This window comes from Rhineura floridana, chromosome 1 (assembly GCF_030035675.1).
Source record: "Rhineura floridana isolate rRhiFlo1 chromosome 1, rRhiFlo1.hap2, whole genome shotgun sequence".
NCBI classification, from domain to species: domain Eukaryota; kingdom Metazoa; phylum Chordata; class Lepidosauria; order Squamata; family Rhineuridae; genus Rhineura; species Rhineura floridana.
The window spans coordinates 42,573,953-42,593,623 of NC_084480.1; the positions used below are offsets into that span (position 1 = coordinate 42,573,953).

The following is a 19,671-nucleotide window of genomic DNA, read 5'->3' on the forward strand; positions in this document are numbered from 1 at the left end:
AGTGTGCTGGCTGCTTGGGCAGTTGCAAAAACATAGAACGAACCCTGTTGCTTAGACCAAGAACTCATTCCTGCCACAAGGGAAATGATGACTGAAATTTTGTGTAGAATGACATTGACTATACTGCTAAGAAGAAAATCTATGCCAGTGCAAAGGCTGAGGTCCAATGAAGAACTAGACAACTTAAGAACGCCCGGTGGATAAAGAAAGCTCAAGAAATCCAGCATTTTGCAGATACTCATGATATACGGGGCCTTTTTAATGCCACAAAGGCCATCTATGGACCAACAAATTATGGTACGAATCCCTTGTGTTCAATAGATGGTACCAAATTTCTTAAGGATAAAGAGTCTATTGCACTGCATTACTGCAACCTCCTTAATCGTAACTCTATTGTGGCTGGTGAGGTCTTGCAAATTCCGCAACAACAAACTAGAGATGAGTTTGCAGTATACCCTAATTTGGATGAAGTCAGTAACGCCATTAATCAAATGAAGAATAACAAAGCTAGAGGACCTGATGGGATCCCTGCTTAAGTCTTTAAAGAAGGTGGGCCTGAACTTACACAACAACTTCATAAGCTCATCAAAAAAGATCAGGATGAGGGAGGAGATCCCGGAAGACTTTAAGGATGCCATAATTATCACTCTTTTTAAGGATGATAGAACAGATTGTCGGAACGATCAAGGCATCTCTCTTCTTGCTACCGCAGTAAAACCCTTGCAAGGATCCTCGCAAATCACCTCCTACCTATCTCAGAAGATATCCTCCTCGAATCCCAAAATGGTTTCCGCCCTTCCAGGGGGACAGTGGACATGATCTTCACTGCACGATAGCTTCAAGAAAAATGCTGGGAGCAAAACTGACTTCTACATATGGCATTTATTGATCTGACTAAGGCCTTGGATGTTGTGAATGGAACTGCTCTCTGGCCCATCCTTCTGAAAATTGGATGACCTGATAAATATGTGAATATTTTGCGACTCCTTCATAACAACATGACAGCTGCAATTTTGGATAACAATGGTTTTCAGAGTGATCCATTCAGAGTCAGATCAGGCAAAAAACAGGAATGCATCATTGCTCCGACCTTACTGGCTATTTTTATTGCTATGATTCTACACCTTATTGAGGGGAAGCTTCCTACTGATGTGGAAATCATATATCGAACAGATGGAAAGCTTCTTAATCTAAGTAGGCTGAAAACAAAAAGTAAGGTAACTACAACCTCTGTCATAGAACTTCAATATGCCGATGATAATGTAGTCTCCACACATTCTGAAAAAGATCTTCAAACTATCCCATATGTCTTTGCAGAAGCATATGGAAACATAGGACTCTCACTTAATATAAAATAAACCCAAAGTGCTTCATCAGCAGGTGCGAGCTAGTCCCTCTGTAGCACCATCAATCCAGCTTAATGGTGCGACACTGGAAAATGTTGATCACTTTTCTTATCTTGGCAGCCATCTCTCTGTAAAAGCTGACATAGACAATGAAATTCAACATTGTCTGAGCTCTGTGAGTGCAGCATTCTCCCAAATGATGTGTAGAGTGTTCAAGGATAGGGATATTCGCACGGAGACCAAAATGTTTACTACCGACTTTACTGTACGCCTGTGAAACATGGACTATTTATAAACGCCACTCCCACCTTCTTGAAAGATTCCACCAAAGCTGCCTCCGGAAAATTCTGCAAATTACTTGGGAAGACAGACGGACTAATGTTAGCGTTTTGGAAGAAGCAAAGACCCACCAGTGTTGGAACAATGATCCTTCAACATCAACTTTGCTGGACTGGCCACGATGTTCAAATGCCTGATTACAGTCTTCTAAAGCTGCTACTTTACTTCCAACTTAAGGATGGAAAATGGAATATCAGTGGACAGCAAAAGAGGTTTAAACATGTTCTTAAAAATAATCAAAAAATGTAACATGAGCATCAAGAACTGGGAAGTTTTGGCCCATGAGCATCCCAATTAGAGGTCAGCTAATTTCAAAGGTGCTGTAGACTCTGAAGAAGCAGAAGTACAGGGTGAAAGGGACAAACAAGCTAAGCGGAAGGCACATCAAGCAAATCCTCATTGCGACCGTCTTCCATCTGGAAACCTATGCCCTCACTGTGGGAGGCTGTGTGGATCTAGGACTGGACTCCACAGTCACTCAAGGACCTACTGTTAAAGACCTTATCTTAGAAGACAATCTTACTCGGTCACGATTAATCGCCAATGAATTACTCCCTAGTAAGTAGGTTTAGGATCACAGCCTTAGTGTAGTTTTAATCCATAGTGATTTTTTAAAATACTTTATAGAAACCCTTTTTTTATAAATGCGAAAAGTGTCTGTTATTACAATAGGGTTTTACTGTTTTATAAACTAAGCCAATAAAAATTAAATCAGAAAGGCAAGGCTCTGTTACTTCTACATGTGCACAATCTTTTCAGACAAAATAATCACTTACTAGAATCCTCAACCCTCTTTATTAGTTACAATCTCTAAAAAATAGTGAGGTGCTTTTGTCCCTTTGCAAATTGGATAGAAAGAAGATTTTAATCCCATATTCTGTTGGTCTACTGAATAATTATTTACCAGAATAGCCATTCATCTTTATACTTTTTGGTGAGAAATTTAGTGATAATAATGGATGTATGTCAAAAATCTGAATTGTCTCAAAAGTTCCTCATTACTTCAAACAACAGTCCTCAATGTAATGACTTTAAAACACTTTAAAATTACTTTCAATTTCCTAGTTACAGCAGTGAACAAAATTAGTCAGGACAGAATCCTGCACCACCTCATTCACAAATCCAGTAAACATCTGAAACAAATCCCAAAAAGGCTGTTATTTACAGCCTGGCTGTCACACATCTAGGGATGGGGAGAACTGGAATCGCTAAATTGGATTTTTTATCAGATTTTGACATACTCCAACAATCCACATTGGTTTTGGATCGGCATTGATTTCTTTTGGCAGGTCGCAGCTGTCATCAGCACGGTTTTAAAAAAATCCATTCCAAATTTTACATTATTGTCTTCATAATCAGCTTTCCTCTGAACTGGTGCATTCTTAACTTAACTCAGCGGAACAAGTGCCTACAGCATAAGCATTTTCATTAGCATTTTTGTTAGCAATTACATTATTTTTTTCTCTGGAAAAAAACCTGAATCGGCAAATGCACAAACATTCGGGAACAAAAAAATGGCGGATCAATACTGAAAGCCAGACTGTCAGAATTCAAACAGATAGGAAACAGCTACTAAACCCCATCCCTACACACATCTACTTCACACATGGCAGGAAGACAATTTCATGCTGAGCAGGCTTTCACTTCTTTCCTCTCCTTTCTTTCCGAGCCCATTGTTTCCACCTTTGCAACGACCTACGAGAGCATCCAGGGCAAGGAGATTGTGGGCCAGAACATCGATAGCTTTATCCCCGTGATCAAGTTGATGTACTGCTTATCATGGACACTGTTTATGTTGGCAAAAAGCTAGACTGCTCCTGCTCCTTTCCCTGTATCAGGACTGGCAGGTGCAGTACCAGTAGGACATTCCATTGATACCATGCTTTGATGTCAACATATTGATGTAAAACTAGTAGACATTGTCTAATTATTAGGAAAGTGTTAAGAAAGTGTGATTTGTTATTGTATTGTCACTGAAAGTTGCTATTGTTGCTTTTTAATAATGTTAATACCTTGTTATTTAACTTTTGTAAATTGTACTGTTTTTATTGATGTGTATTTCCATATTTGTGTTGTTGTTTTTGTAAGCCGCTTTGAGGGCCTTTTGGCCAAAAGGCAGCACAGAAATAAACCATAATATATGTAATGAATCAGCTGCTGGCCCACATCTGGTTCCCAACAAAACTATGGTTTGTCATCATCTCCTTTCAGCTCTTAACTCTCAGGTAGGAAGTGATACAGGAAGCCCAGGTTAGCTTCATACCAGGCAGGGTGAGAGCAACTGCTAGTTGAAATCCCCTCACTACAGTGAGGCAGATCTCTCCCGATCTCCCTGTCCTTGCCATTGGTCTAAGCATGTCACATGGAAGAATTTACTTTGCCTCTGTGGCGTATGCAGCAAGAGAGCTAAGCCTCACTAGCTACCAGAAAACAATGATTAGCTGCCAAGTCCACACAAAGTTTGTGGATTCTTCCCTACTGGACCTTATTGTTGCTCCCTGTGAATTGAGTGCATACCCAGCACTCTCTTGGGGCTACACATTGCAGGGGAAGATTGGAAGCGTTTTGACATACTGTCTTTCTAAGAAGTTTGTCTACTATTAGTCATCTTCTAACAAAGTATCTCGGTTTGCAAACCTCAAGTCACCAAAGAGAACAAACATAGTTTTAATGCCTCTCTTGCTTTTCCCACATTTAACATCAACACTTCCATAAGGCATCATGCTCTTCAGTCACCACAAACCTTCCAAGCTTTCTTGTTCATCTGAAGTGAATGTATCCATCTGGCTCTGTTCTCGCAAGAAATGGATGACAGCGTATACGAGGCGTTTGACAGAAGACATGTTGAAGGTTTGTGAAGCTCCCCTGAATCATAAGAGTAAGAACCAATCCAGTGAGTTCCAAGGAAGTACAGGGAAGCCCAGTAAAACTGAGAACTATATTTTGAAATATAGTTATTCATCTCAGAATCATTTTCATACCAAAAGCTTTCAGATTTCGATAGCAGCTTTTCTAGATGCGACTTTAACGCATTAAGCTGAAGCTAGAAGAGTTTATTATGGATACACTGTAGGCTCTTTCATCATGGAGTGTGGGGCTCTGACCATTCCAACATTTTAAAAAATGCAATTAAAGAGTATTGCACCAGTCACTGCATTAATCAATCCATCTGTTTTTCTCCAGAGGAGGGTATGTGTGTGTAAAAGGACCTTGCAGAGAGAATAATGTGACAGAGTTTTTTCCTCCTAGATATTCTATTTTCTCTAAGCCTCAGGCATCAATATGTTTCATCAAATTACCTTTGATTCTCACAGTTAGCTCTGCCCCTGTGCACACTGCTACCATTTGTGGACTGAGAGAATAACACCACAGCCAATCATGTACATGGCTGATTTGTTGGGATTTGCCTCTCAAAGTGCAACTGTTATTTCAAACAGCAAAAATGTGGGCATCCTCATACTCTATTATGCAGGAGGCAATGAGACAAGCCCGTTAGCTCTCAGCAGCCTTGCCTGAGATTTGTGACAATAACTATATATTAGTCAAAAAGTTCAATTCCATTTGGATCTGAATAGAGATAATGTTTTCTTTCCCCACACGGAAGTTAATTTTCCTGAGCCTCTCTGTGGGATTTCTGAATTTCTTCTGCTGCTCTCATTCTGCACCTTTTCTTCTGTCCTTTGCTGGCAGGAACCTGGCCATGCTGGCATTACTACACAACTCCGCCTGCCTGAATTTGAGCATATTCACAGTTATATCCAGCAGTGTAGTGGCAACGTCAGAAGTGCAGGGTCCCTTCATGATAATCACACCATGATAATCACACCATGCTCCCTCCTTCTACACCCCTAGAATTCACCATCTCTTCTGCAATGACAGATTTACAGAACCAAAATAAAACTGCTGTGTGCATAGGCTTCCCTCCACTCAGTCTCTCTCTCTGGGGGCAAAAAGTTGCAGAAATGTTTTGATTTTAAGGATTCTGAAATGAAGTCAGATGTGGGACTAGGATTTGGGAGACCAAATTACTTTGTCACAAAGCTTAGTTATTATTTACCCTAGGAGCCAATCAGCATGAAAGAGGTGTGTGTTAACTACTGAAGACTTTTCTCAGTGACTGACTTTCCTCCTTTCACTCCGATTGGCTCCAATCAGCATGAAAGGACAAGAAAGCATGTTGTTAACCAAATGAGAAGACTCTTCTCAGTGGATAACATGCTCTCCTTTCATGTTGATTGGCTCCTACATAGGACCCCTGCTGGGACCCTCCTCCTAAAAATGTAAGGGGTCTACAACCCCCTGCAACCCTGGATGACTACACCCTGGTACCTCAACTATATGCATGGATTTGATTGGGTTGTAGTGTGGAACTGTGAGAGTAAGATGGTGAGGTAAGAAAGCATATGAGAGAGAGTGGGGGGTTACTACAACTTGAGTACGCTGCTATGTTTTTCTCCAGAGAAAAGGTGTCTTCCTTTGCATTTGCATCACTTGCTTCTGCCTGATTCCTGGTCCCTCCAAGTAGACTTTTCTCTAATTATCAAAATATTAAGGCTATTATGATCTTTGTGCCACTCTGTTCATGCTCAGAGATCATCATTCTTTGACTGAGCTAGGCATTAAAAAAGGTTCTAGTGCTAAGGTTCTGTGAGCCTTGAGGGTGAGGTTGGACTCACAGTGCTTTTAAAAATTGCCTGAAGTCTAGGTTTCAGGGGGGGAAGAGAGATCTGGCACACTGCATATCTTTAAAGGCACTCTCTTCTTCATTTACTGCCAAATGAAGTCCCAGTGCTGAAGAATGAGTGTGCTCATTATCAGCAAAGAGTACTCAGACATCATGTTTCTGGGCTTAAGAGGCTCGTCAAAAAAAAGGGGGTCTCTCACTATGGATCTATAGAAGGTCTAATGTGAGGCTCCCGTTTTGGGTTTTGTTGAAGTGTATACTTATTTTAATTACTTAAAACATTTCTAAACTGACTTTCAATTAAAATTTCCTAAAGCAGTTTAGCTTGTAAACAACAAATGAAGCAGCAATAATGAATAGAACAGTTTACAAACAGTAAAAAGCAGCTTCCTGGCATTCATGCCAAATTCTTCCCATCATCACTCCAATTCATATGAACATTCCAGCCAAGCCTCCGGCTGGTGATTATTATTTACACAATGCATAGGCGTATTAGCACTGGGTAGAAGACAGAAGTGAGAGCCAGTGTGGTGTAGTGGTTAAGATGTTGGACTACGACCTGGGAGACTAGGGTTCAAATCCCTACATAGCCATGAAGCTCACTGGGTGACCTTGGGCCAGTCACTGCCCCTCAGCCTCATGAAAACCCTATTCATAGGGTCGCCATAAGTCGGAATCAACTTGAAGGCAGTACATTTTTAGAAGAAAGAAAAGTTAAAACAGCAACAGCAGCTGCCCCCCCAAACAAAAAAATTCACCAACTACCACCACTGTATGGATTTCCTCAAGTACTTCACAAAGCACTGTGTACATAGAGGTTGCTATACAAATACATTATTAATAATAATAATGTATCATAGATACAGGTTCAAAATTTATTTCCATGTTGTTTTAAATGAACTACATAATTAAACTTATGGAACTGGTAATAAAGAAACAGACCTTTTTATTTTTCTATTTAAAAAAAAAATCACTATCTTCTCCTAGCTGCTGCTCTTTAGGATGAAGACTAGAACATGGTGACCTCAATGTCAACTTGTGATTAGTGACAGAGTGCTGACTCACAGCTTCATTTGCATTCAGCATCTTCTCCGTTAGAAATTACATAAATTCAGGGAAGATTTTCAGTACAAACTTCACAGACTCTTCCTTTTCCTTACACTACTGTTTTTTCCATTTACATCCCAAAAAGACTTCTTAATGCCAATGCTAAAAAATACTATTTGAACTATTAAGGCTGATGATAAACCTCCAAAAGGTTGCTTGCCAATGGCAAAGCATAAGTGTTGTCATATAATAAACATATTTTGTTTTAACGGTGGCACTGCCCACTTGAGATACATACTGTTGAATGGAGGAGGCTGCAGTGTCCCTAATGCAACATTTTACATTCCAGGTGCACTTTACGGAGTTATATAACAGGCCACTTCTGTTTTTTTTGTTTGTTTGTTTTGTAATACCCCACGTTTGTCCACATACGCACTAGAAATGCACTACGTCTGGCAGGCCGATAGCTTTAGCTTCGGGGATTAGAGCACAGAAGCTGAGAGCGATCATGTAATTCATACACACACACGAGATACCCTGCTAGCACCTGCCTAAGAAACCAGGTTCACACACCTCAGCTCACCCGTTTTCTCCCTTCTCCCACCCCTCATAAGCCAGGATAAGCCCAGCCTAGGCTCCCAAGCCTTGAGCCGGATAAAATGGGAAGGCGGGAGATCACGGCCCACGATTGTGGGAAGGCGACTCAGAAGAGCCCTGCGAGAGGGGAGAAGATCCGCTGACTTAACCAGCACCAGGATCAGGGAAAGCCACCGGGATGCTCTACACGCCCTTCAGTGCCAGAACGCACAAACATCGGGGAGAACCAGGTGTTTGGTCCATTCCGTTGCCTAGGCAAAGGCGGCAGCGGTAGCGGCAGCCTCTCTGCGGTGGAGCAGCGAAAGCTCTTGCGCTGCCGCACCAGCCACGGAAAAAGGCCGGGCAGGGCAGTGGCAACACCTTACCGTGCGAGGAGAAGAAGGCGCGAGCGGGGCAATGGCTGGCGGCTGCGAAGCTGCTTTCCTTCCTTTGCTGGCCCGCGCGGTGCGTCGAAGCGCCGTTCCTGCTGTGAGAGGCACAAACTTCTCCCCGGCTCCGGCTCGCTCCCGCGGACTTGTTGTCGTCCGTGTGGGAAAGGCGGGCGAGCGGGCGCGAGCCTGAAGGGGACGCGCAGCGACTCCGAGACCTGCCCGGCGGAAGTGAATGCGCAGCTCGTTCAACTCGGCGGCGGCTGCAAGCGGCGCGTGGGGAGCCGTGCGTGCGTCCTGGCAGGCGGCCGGCGGTCCTCGGGGGCTGAGGCGGATCTCTGCATTTGCTTCCCTTCATGCTGTCCTCGGGCCTCTCTGCGGGCCGAAGCTTGAGCAGGTACCCCGTGCAAGAAAGACTTCCCCTCAGCTGCAAGGAAACAGGCGGCAGGGGAGGGACTCGGGTGGAATCCTTTTGCCTGTGGGTCTACTCAAATGTGGCATCTGAGGGACTGTGGTGGGAGGCTGTCTGTATCTTTACTCATGACCGCAATGTCTTTTGTACAAGTGTCAGGCCCTCCCTTCCCTGGTGTGGGTAGCCGATTGTAAAATCGCCCCTCTTTTAGGTTAAAATGCTGTCCTTCGCCAAGAAGGTTAATAGTCCTGTCTTCGTTCTTATACTGTATTCAACAGCCTTTTTTCTGCCCTCCCCTTAAAATCCTCACCGCCGAGGAAGAAATCTATACTTTATTCTTAAAGGTGAGGGGATCCTGCGTTCTAGGGGTTGTCAGCTCTGAAAAGAATACCCTAACCCCCCCTCCACGTCGATTCTCGTGAATACACTGGCCACTCTCTCTCTCCTTTTAGATGCTACAATTTTGCCAAGGCACCAGTTCTCAGAATGTGAGGGAAACTATCAAACATGTAAAAAAAAAAAAGGCACCTTGGGAATTAATTTATTTATTGTGACATGAGTTTTTGCAGGTAGTCTCCTGCCTCAGTGTAGGATGCATCCAATGAACATCTTATGTCTATGGAGTCCATATGAAATGATGTGAATAGCTCTTGATTTCTAATTTGTAAAAAAGCAATCCAGTGCATGCTTTCTCAGAAGTAAGCCTTATTTCAAGACCCACCAAGTACACTTAATCCCAAGTAGTGTGCCCAGGATTGCAGATTTACTCCCAAGTAAGTATGGATTGTAATTTGAGGAAGAGGAATGTATACAACACCCAAATGTGCCCCAACTAAGTGAGATCCCTTACGTAATAATATAATACAATTTCTGATACATGTTAATTTAAAGGAGTGACAAAAGGACCCAGTTCAGAACAGCTAATAATCATTTATCACAAGTACTGATTGCGTTGCTCATGTATTTTGGAGTTAATTTCTTGAAATGCACTTAGTTGTGTTTTAACAGACATGCTGACATTTTTCGTAGGTGCTGGGGAAATCTGTAAAACAATTGTTCTTTTACTTGCCGTTAGCAGGTAGAGTGATTACGACAATATTTTTATATTATTACATTCCTATGGCCGTATACTCATTGTACAGTGATATAGGTATTGTCTAAAATACGACTCAGGTGTTTTCCTGGTGCATATATTATGTTTGCTTTAGCAGTAAGGGTGCTAGATGCCATTTGAATAATCGTGTATCTAAGAAATATTCTGAAATCTTTACTTTATTCCAACAACCATTCCTTTGCCAATTTAGTCTTGTCTGAATCCATTTAATTTCAGTGAGTTTAGGTGTGCCTCAGTCTACAGAGCTCTGCTTAGGATCAGGTAGTAAATCAGTGCATTTTACATATCTGATACATGAAGGACTGGTATAGGCATCTTACAGGAGAATTTATAGATAATTAGAGAGTCCCTTGAGTTTGACATTTAATTAAAGTTTCATTTCTACACAAGACATAAATAATGCAATGCTGCTTGTTGTCCGGAAGCTGCTCTTCATATTTTCAGCAGTATCTTTGTTACAAATTCCTGTGAAGTTACTTTTTGGTACTAGAGATGACACTAAATAGTCTGTTGCTTACATTAAATGTTAGTGAATAAATGCATGGTTAGACTTCTTAAGGTCAGAGCATGAGAGTAGCAAATGAGAGCAAAAGAATGTCAATCATTTTCCTTTTGCATGCATGTACTGGTGAAGCGTTTCTGTGACCGAGGAATGCTACATCTGCAGAAAGCATTTCTAAAGTTCTCAGTATAGAGATATTCTGTGAGCTCTCTCCAAAAATCGCTGTTTGTTCTCTCTACTCTTTATTTTAATTGAAAGCCTAACAGCATGATTCTGTCCCTAAATTATGCCCATTCCTAAATTCCCACACACAATATCATCTTAGGGAATTAATGCCAAGTTATCTAACTCTAGATCACCTTTGATCTCTTATGTTCTTATGGGATACAGTAGTGAGAAACATTGCACATAAGCATTTTTCAGAAGGACAGGGATCAGGCAAGGTTGGCAGCCCCATGATTCTGCAAAGCTGTCAGAACTCGTCCTACTACTGATATTATTTAATAAAAACTGTGTAAGCTGTGGATTGTTCTCCTGATGTTAACTCTCCCCCATCCATTCTTCATCTCTGATGTCTTCATGATTAGGGCCTCGTAATGAGAGGGGGCAGTGGTCTCTACCACCATGCCAGGGCTGTGGATCTGCATCTTGTGTATGGCCCTGCCAGTGAATAACGGCTTAACAGTTCACTGTTCTCCTGTGACAACTCCTTCAGCAGTTACTTCAGATGTGAACATTGTTGCTGCCAGGTGGTGATGGTGGGGATTAACAACAAAGCATGCTGAGGAAATAGTCTGGAATGAGGCCTAGTAAACTGATGCTTAGTTCAAGTTAGAAAGAGGTACTGTGTGTGATTCAGAGAGTAGTGTTCATATTGTACTATACTAGGGTTGCCAGGTTCAGGGCCTGAGACTGATCCTGTATCTTTAGGAGAAGAGAAAGTCAGCCAAGTGCAGGTGTTCTTGCAACACTGTAATGGGAAAAACCACAAGGTGGAATTCTCCCTTCCTCCTGCACAACTTTTAAAGTTACAGAAGACCTCTTGGAGCAGCCTTTCCCAACCAGTGTGCCTCCAGATGTTGTTGGACCACAACACCCATCAGCCTCAGCTAGCATTGCCAATGGTCAGGAAAGATGGGAGTTGTGGTCCAACAACATCTGGAGGCACACTGGTTGGGAAAGGCTGTCTTGGAGGCTGGGCCCAGCCTCCAAGAGGTCTTCTGTATCTTTAAAAGTTGTGCAGGGGGAAGGGAGAATTCCACCTTGTGGTTTTTCCCATTACAGTGTTGCAAGAACACCTGCACTTGGCTGACTTTCTCTTCGTCTAAAGATACAGGATCAGTCTCAGGCCCTGAACCTGGTAACCCTATACTGGACAGCCAGCCAGATGGGCGACTAATAAATTCTATAAATAAATAAATAAAATAAAAATACTATACACAGTCACTCTTCACTTAAAGCAGTGGTTCCCAAACTTTTTTTTCCTGGGGATCACTTGAAAATTTCTGAGGGTTTTGGCAGACCACTTGATTATTTGTCTGCCTGTTGTAGTAATTGTAATGTGCTGTGCTAGATGCTGCATGATTTTTACAGACATGCCATGGACAATCTGAATGAAGCTTGTGGGCCACCATGAACCACATTTTGGAAGCCCCTGCCCTAATGGCTTGCTGCTTTAAGCTTCTCATTGATGCATCTGTTCGCCAAGGGCCTATTACCAACTTGCACTGGTGTGCTAGCTACAACCCTAGTGGGCAAAGAGTGTCTAATTGTAACAATCCATTCTCTGGTAACCTCTGGTTTCGACTATAATGTGCTCTATATGCTGCCTCTGAAGCACGTTCAGAAAGTACTGTTGGGTCAAAATGCAACCACTAGATTACTAAGTGGGAATGGTTTTTATGATTATATTACACTGGTGTTACGGTAGTTGCATCAGCTCTCCCTTTCAAAGCCCAAAACTGTGTTTGACCTTTAAATCCCTTTACAGCATTGGACCAGCCTGTCTCCTTTTATGTCTACCATGTATTCACATCTTCAGTACCCGGGCAAAGGCCTTCCCGGTAATGACATCTGATTATGCAGTGCTGTCTCCAGAGAGATCTGCTTGGTGCCTACTTTATTGTCCTTTCAGTGCCAAGCAAATACATTTTTATTTTCCCAGGCCTTTTAGACTTAATTTTAGCCCTGCTGTTTGTATATATATGATGGTTAAGAACTTTATGTATTTCAGTCTTCATGTGTTAGGTTTATTACCTGTGTTTTTAATTGTTTTTCCCTTTTATGTAAATCACACCTGGAATTCCTATTGAAGAGTGATATAGAATTTTTTTATAATTAAAATAACTAGCACGTTTTGGCAACCAATTATGTGAATATAGCAGTGAAGTAGCTAGAGGAAGGTGGGCAACATTAGAGGCATTCTTATGTGCACCTGTAATGTAGCTTCTTGCCAGATGTCTGGAGTTTAACCCTTTTTGACCCAGCAGAAGGTTCCATTGGAGGAGTTTATATTCCGAGGAGATTGTGAGAAAGTTGGTGAGGGGGTTCTGAAAGGATGAGTTAAAAGACTGAAGAGAAGAAAAGGGACTGAGAAGATGTCAAAAATTGAATAAAAAGCAATGGTGCAAAAGACAACAGTGTTCATCAAGCAGGGATCTGATAGAGACTGAGGCCTACAGTTCCATTCCAATCCAGAATTGTGTAACAGCAGACATGGGTGAGAGGCTCCAGTTATTCATCTGATGCCACAAACAGCCTATTCTCATAGCATTCAGAGACTTCCTTAAATAACATATTCATATGAGTAGTCCTTCATGCTTCCTTCTTTCCCTCCCCTTTACATAATTCCAGATTGCTATTTTCTCATTACATTACCATTGGGTGTTTCCCCTATATCCTTTCAGAAAATTGAGGGATGGGGACACTGCATGCTAACATCCCTCTTCTATCCCTCTGTGACGTTGAAAAGAAAGCCTAGGCTCCCAAATTCTTCATCAGCAAGGGGTTTTTGGAGGGAAAGTGGAGTTACTCAGGCTTTTTGGCCCACGGGTCAATGCTGTTTTTCAGGGCTGTGTGTGTGTCCTCAATCCATTCTCCAGACAGTCCATAACTAGGGATCAAGCGTTCATATGCTGAGCCTTTGCTATAGTTCTATGTAGGACCATGAGTAGCTGGGGAGAAGGGGAAATGGTGTGTCTTGCACTAGGCCCTTGGGAACAGCAAGGATTCCATCATGAGCTTCCTAGGGTTTATTTTAACTTGTCATTAGACACATTTTGTGCAGGGTCAAAAAACAACTGCAGTTTGAAATATGTTTTTGTGCAGTTGAGCATATGGGATTTAATAAGTTTAGTTTCTAAAAAAGAAATCGAGAGAAAAGACAAAAAATAGAAAATGAAGATAAATATTGGTTCCTTTCAAACCTTCATAATAATAGTTAGTGCATTTTCTATTTTAAAAAATGAGATACCGGTATTCATATTTTGATGGTGTGGGTGCCAGCACAAAATGGCTGGCATAGGCAGCAAAAAAGAGGTGCTGGAACTCCATACTAGTGAGTAAAGTCACAAAAAAAGACTTGCTAATAGTATATTGTGGGACAAATTACTTGACTAGTTTGGGAGTCGGCAGTGTGCTGGTTGCTTGTGCAGTAGGGAAAAAAGAATAAACCCTGGAGCTTCCTGTTGATTGTGTCCTTTAGGAGTAGTTAGGGTTGTTGTCTTTGGATTAGACTGCCTGTATTCCTGTCCTGCTGCCTCTCCTGTCTTCCACTGTTGTTTTCAGGACTCCCAAAGGTTAGAATTTGCCTTTGTGTACTTTATATCTTCCAGCACTTGGACTCTAACCCATGCCTCTTGTTTCCCAATGCAGTGCTCTTTCCCACTGAGGTACCAGGCAGGTCACAGTGGTGCCTTCTTTTACTGGGCTATTGAAGCGTGCGTTGGTCTTTTCCTAACTGGCTGCCTTGCAAAATGCTTGTCTCCTCCTACAGAAACCAATGCACACCCATATGCATGTGTTCCCTCCTTGGTACCATAGCAGGCCCTGAGCCCTCTACAATGGGAGGCATGCATATGCAAAAGGGTTGCTTACAGACTGCTGGTGCTGGCCGGGGGGGGGGTTCAGTCCCCTGTCTGAAGAGAGCCCTGACACTTGTGGCTGCAAGGGTCAGATGCTACCCTTCTAAACACTGGGCCCTGGAGCCTATGGCTCAGGAGATCCTGTGTGCTGGTGAATGGCATATTGGAGTGGATAGAGGCTGGATTCAGTGATATTTTTACTGCAGAATCTGCTGTCATCAAATGTTGATGGGTGCCTTTCCAGCACAGGTACTGCAGTAGTGCTGGAGTTACCAGGGATGCAGTAAGAGAAGCTATTGGCATTCCTTCGTTCTTCTTTTTTCTTTATGCTGCCATTGTTTTGTTTTCTACTTTGCTGCTGGAAATGCATAGGATCACAATTATGTTATGCTGCCACAGTACAGCCAGTGGATTGGCCTTCCCATCCTTTTTGCATGGTGCCAAATTTATCTTAACTTCTCTTTGTGTTTATCAGATGACTGCTTTGTTGAAGAGACAAGTAATTTATATGTTTTGACTTTTTAATGCATTGTTTGTATTTCCTGGCGATTCCATGGTTGAGTTCCCAGAGTCTGAAAGTCTGCTGCTGAGATTGAATTTCAGCTTCAGTTTACATTGTCAGGTTCTCATAGTTACCTAAAACCTGATAACAGTTGTCATAAAAAGATCTAGTTGAAATTTGTGGTTGGAGCTTCTCCACCCCCATTAGGAAGGCTGCACATATTTTGGAGCATCAAATATGGGGTTGGATGCAGCTTTGTGAGAATGTCTTTGTTTATTTAGTTCTTGTAATTGCAGAGAAAGCTGGAAAAACTATGTGTGTGGGGGGGAGTGTCTGCTGCAAGCCTAGAAAACAAAATTAGCCTTAGGAACAGGAGTGTTATGGGTCAGAGAGAGGGGGGGGAAATGCCTTTCTCCCCACTCATGCTCTCCCTGCCACCAGGTTATTACCTAACCCTGTATGTGTGGGACGGTTTCCCCCTTGAAGGGCTACCTTCCCCACATCACTTCACACATTTTTCACATCCCTGATTGGCTCCCCCCCCCGTACTACTATTGTCCTTTGATATACAGTAACTGTGACATCAGGGAGCAGGTTTCCTTTCTAACTAACCTCCCTGCCACACCCTAGTCTGTCTAGTTATAAGGGGAAGTTTCTGAACCCTATTCCCCAGACCCCTTCCTCCAGCCCAACTCTAGGGGGAAATATAAAGAGGGAAGCTTTAGATTTATTTTTCCAGAAACTAGACCACCAAATCTTATAGAAAATTGTGAATTAATATTAGAATGCAAAGTTAACCATGCACTCTTAAAACACATGGGGAACTGTTTAGTAAGACATTGCAGAGAATTGCCTTTTAAAACCAATATAAATATTTTTATTGGGAATAAATGAGTAAAAGGAGACAAAGGGAAGGTGATAATCTCTTACATAAAAGCTGATAAATAAAACTAATAACTTAGCTAAGCATACGTTACATGCTTGAACAGAGTCTTGGGTTTCAGAGCATATGCAGACTTCCTTGCAGAGGAAAGGTTTTGAGACAGAACATCTTTGGACTCTTGATCAGATGTTTCTGTGAAAACAAAGACCAAGGCAAATGTCATATACTTATGGGAATCTGAAACTGGTGAAAGCTAGCCTCCCTTCTAAGATGGATTGTTGTTTGGCCCAGTCATGAAATCAGCTACATCTCTGATGTCAGTGCCCTCTGTGGCCAACCAGAAAATTACTAAGAGGGTAGTGCCACCTTCTTAACAACTCTACACTTGCATGCCAGTTCTGGCCAGTTATTCTTTGTGAAAAAAATGATTAATTTCAGAAATGTTTATATAGAGACAAAGCCCAAGAAATACACTTATTCATCTTCGTTGTAGTAGTCTGAATTCCCCAGGCACTGTGGGTGGCATTGTTGAGGTACATCAGAATATAGAGGGCTTGTCACAATAACTCTCCTGCCTTTCAACCATAGGGTTCATCTGATCATACATTCCTTCGCGCATGCTTCTTTTTTTCTTGTCCTGTATCCTAGTCCTTATCAAAATATTTTTATTTTTTAGAATATATTTTATTGAATTTTTCTAACTTACAGACACAAGTGATATCAACAGCTTATAAATAGAGAACGCACCTTCTAGTTACATACCCAAGCATGTGATGACAATAGCCATACTAGAAGAAATGCCCTCTCCATAGACCTGTGTGGGAGGGTGGAGGACCTATTGTCGAGGAATTATTGTGGACATAGCTCATAAAAGGAAACCAAATCTGATCAAACTTACCTTGTTTTGCAATGCCATATACCACTTGCCTATGGTATGTGAGATGTTCAGATGTCCCACACTTTGGATCACCAATCTTCCTTAGAGAGGCTAACCTCCACCTTCCATTTACTGGCAATTTCAAGGCAGGCTGCCATCATTAGTAAGGACAACAACGCTTTATGGTGTATAACCCAATTCACCGTACTTTCCATTGTCAGGAGGGTCAGCAGAGGATCTAGACTTAACTGTTGAGAAGTGATGCAAGAGATTTGACCAAAAACCCATATCCAGAACTGCTGCACCACCTCACACTCCCACCATAAGTGGACAAATGTGCCTCTGCTCTCACACCCTCACCAGCACTGTGGTGCCAAATTTACCAGGGTCCAGGGCCAGTGAAACAATACCTTTAATGTGACTTCTTGTATTCGTGCTGAGATGGTCTTCAAAGCGGGTTTCCTCCCAATCTCTCCCCATGACAAGCCAATCTTAAGCTCTCTGAGCCTCCCATTTCTTTATTGATCATTAGCTTGTAAATCATGGAGGCCACCCCCTTCAGATTAGGTTTGATTTGAGCACATAAATGCTCAAAATACGTCACTGATCGTGGATAGGACCTTCGTCTGCCCATCTTGCTTGCAAAGGTACACACCTGTAACATCTGAATCCAGTTAAATTTGATAACACAGCATCTGAAATGGGCTGTCCCTTTTCAAAGAGGTACCTGATTCTGTATAAACCCGTGCCCTCCCATTGTTTACATTGTGTTAATTTGTCTGGGTGGTAGAAGTCTTTGTGCGGTAGGAATAGGAGGAGGGGCATTCTAGTGGGACAAATGTGCCCTGCCATCTCTTCCAAACCTTGAAGGTGGCTTGTGTAAATGGGTTGGGGACAGTGCGGATCTAGGCCCATGAGATCATTAAAAAAGGAATCGCTCTCAAGTGAAGATTTGACTAATGTACCTCAATAAGAGCCCAAGGAATATCCATTGTTCCCACTATGATTTATATTAGTTGCTTCAAATGAAATGCATCTGAGTATAGTTTTAAGTTTGGAGCACCTAATCCACCTTTCCATCAGGGTCTGTAAAAGGTAGAAGAGCCAATTCTGCTGTGTTTGCCATTATTGATAAAAGAATTCAGAAGTAACTGCCATTTAGTAAACGATTTGGCTGGAATGGTAATTAGGAGAGGAATAAATAGAGGAATTTTGGGAGTATGGACATCTTCATGTCCGCCACCCGACCTAACCAGCTAAGGTGCTAGCCATGAAGATGCCCAAAATTCCGCCTTCTGAGTTGGTTGATATCTTGTGCTATAATAACTCCCAAGTACCGAAACCCACCATAGCATGGCATAAGTCCTAAAGCAGATAATAGCCACTCATTTTCTGAGGCAGCAAGGTTAAGTAGAAAGACTACAGATTTTGAATAATTTATCTCCAGACCTGCCATGGTGTGAAAATCTGTCAATGTAATTTTCAATGGTTCCAAGGCTTCCTTAGGTCTACTCAGCATCAGGAGCATGTCATCTGCAAACAGGTTAATTTTATGTTTATTATTTATTTATTATTATTATTTATTATTTCAGTTTATATACCGCCCTTAGCAGAATAGCTCTCAGGGCGGTGAACAAACAAGATAAAATACAATATATCATAATAAAAATCATAAAAACATATACAAACAAACAACAAAAAACACTACAAAAACACAATACGACAAAAATTAAAAATACGGATTAAAAGATTAAAATGGTTAAGAAAATTAAAATGCCTGGGAGCATAAAAAGGTCTTTACCTGGCGCCGAAAAGATAAAAGTGTAGGCGCCAGGCATACCTCTTCGGGGAGGCTGTTCCACAACTCGGGCCACCACAGAAAAGGCCCTAGATCTAGTAACCACCCTCCAGGCTTCCCGATGGGTTGGTACCCGGAGGAGGGCCTTAGATTCTGAACGAAGTGAACGGGTAGGTTCGTATCGAGAGAGGCGTTCCACAAGGTATTGAGGTCCCACGCCGTGTAAGGCTTTATAGGTAAGAACCAGCACCTTGACTCTCGCCCGGAAGCAAATAGGAAGCCAGTGCAGGCGCGCCAAGACAGGTGTTATATGCGAAGACCGACTGGTCCTCGTCAGTAGCCTGGCAGCTGCGTTCTGCACCAGCTGAAGCTTCCGAATTGTCTTCAGGGGCAGCCCTACGTAGAGCGCATTACAGTAATCCAATCTTGAAGTTACCAGAGCGTGAACAACCCGCCCACCAACCTCCACTCCCACAATCTTAGACTAATGTCTGATTTTACATGCCAACACCTCTATAACAATAGCAAATAGTATAGGTGACAAGGGACATTCTTGTTTTGTCCCTCTAATGAGTGTGATTGTGGAGGACGCAAGACCATTTATCTGCAATGATGCTTCTGACGCTGTGTAGAGTTGTCATATTAAGTGTGAAAATTGCTGCCCAAAGTCCAACTTATCTAGCACTTTATGTAGGAAGATCCATTCCACCCTGTCGAATCTGCAGTATTCTGATTAGGTATGAAACCTGTCTGGTCCATTGCAATATAGTTCCCGATAAAAGCATTTAATCGCTGTACCATTACTCTTGTTAATAATTTGGCATCATTATTGATTAGGGCAATGGGTCTATATGACCCCACTTGTGCAGGACTACAAATTTTGAGAATTTCCCGAAGATGGAATCCCTGCCGCCGCCACCCAAAATGTCAATAAACAAAGCCGTCAGCTGTGGTGTGACTTGGAACGGGAATGACTTACAGAATTCTTTTGTGAATCCATCAGGACCCGGGGCTTTACCTCGCTTGAGACGTTTAATAGCATTGCTGACCTCATCTTCAGTTAGAGGGCAGTCCGAAATGTCCTGTGCCCTTCAGAGAGCAGCTTTAGCTTCAAGTCTGC

At 42.2% G+C, this 19,671-nt stretch overlaps 2 protein-coding genes across 10 annotated transcripts in view; one reads left to right on the forward strand and one right to left on the reverse strand.

Annotated features, from left to right (window-relative positions):
* The window catches only part of SGTB (small glutamine rich tetratricopeptide repeat co-chaperone beta), a 33,281-nt gene extending 24,355 nt beyond the window's left edge, over positions 1-8,926 (reverse strand). For 2 of the 5 annotated variants that reach the window (XM_061619370.1, XM_061619360.1), the window contains exons 1-2: positions 8,379-8,461; positions 4,429-4,550 (exon numbers count right to left, since the gene is read on the reverse strand). In XM_061619370.1, coding sequence (XP_061475354.1) covers positions 4,429-4,528 — 100 coding nt within the window. In that variant the 5' untranslated portion in view covers positions 4,529-4,550; positions 8,379-8,461. Of the gene's footprint in view, positions 1-4,428; positions 4,551-8,378 lie in introns of all 5 variants that reach the window. The other 3 variants (XM_061619341.1, XM_061619351.1, XM_061619379.1) reach the window with 3 other exon arrangements.
* Positions 7,907-19,671, forward strand: part of NLN (neurolysin) — a 61,878-nt gene continuing 50,113 nt past the window's right edge. For 2 of the 5 annotated variants that reach the window (XM_061619393.1, XM_061619432.1), the window contains exon 1: positions 7,908-8,778. In XM_061619393.1, coding sequence (XP_061475377.1) covers positions 8,738-8,778 — 41 coding nt within the window. In that variant the 5' untranslated portion in view covers positions 7,908-8,737. Of the gene's footprint in view, positions 8,779-9,822; positions 9,872-13,101; positions 13,129-19,671 lie in introns of those variants that run through there. The other 3 variants (XM_061619422.1, XM_061619402.1, XM_061619413.1) reach the window with 3 other exon arrangements.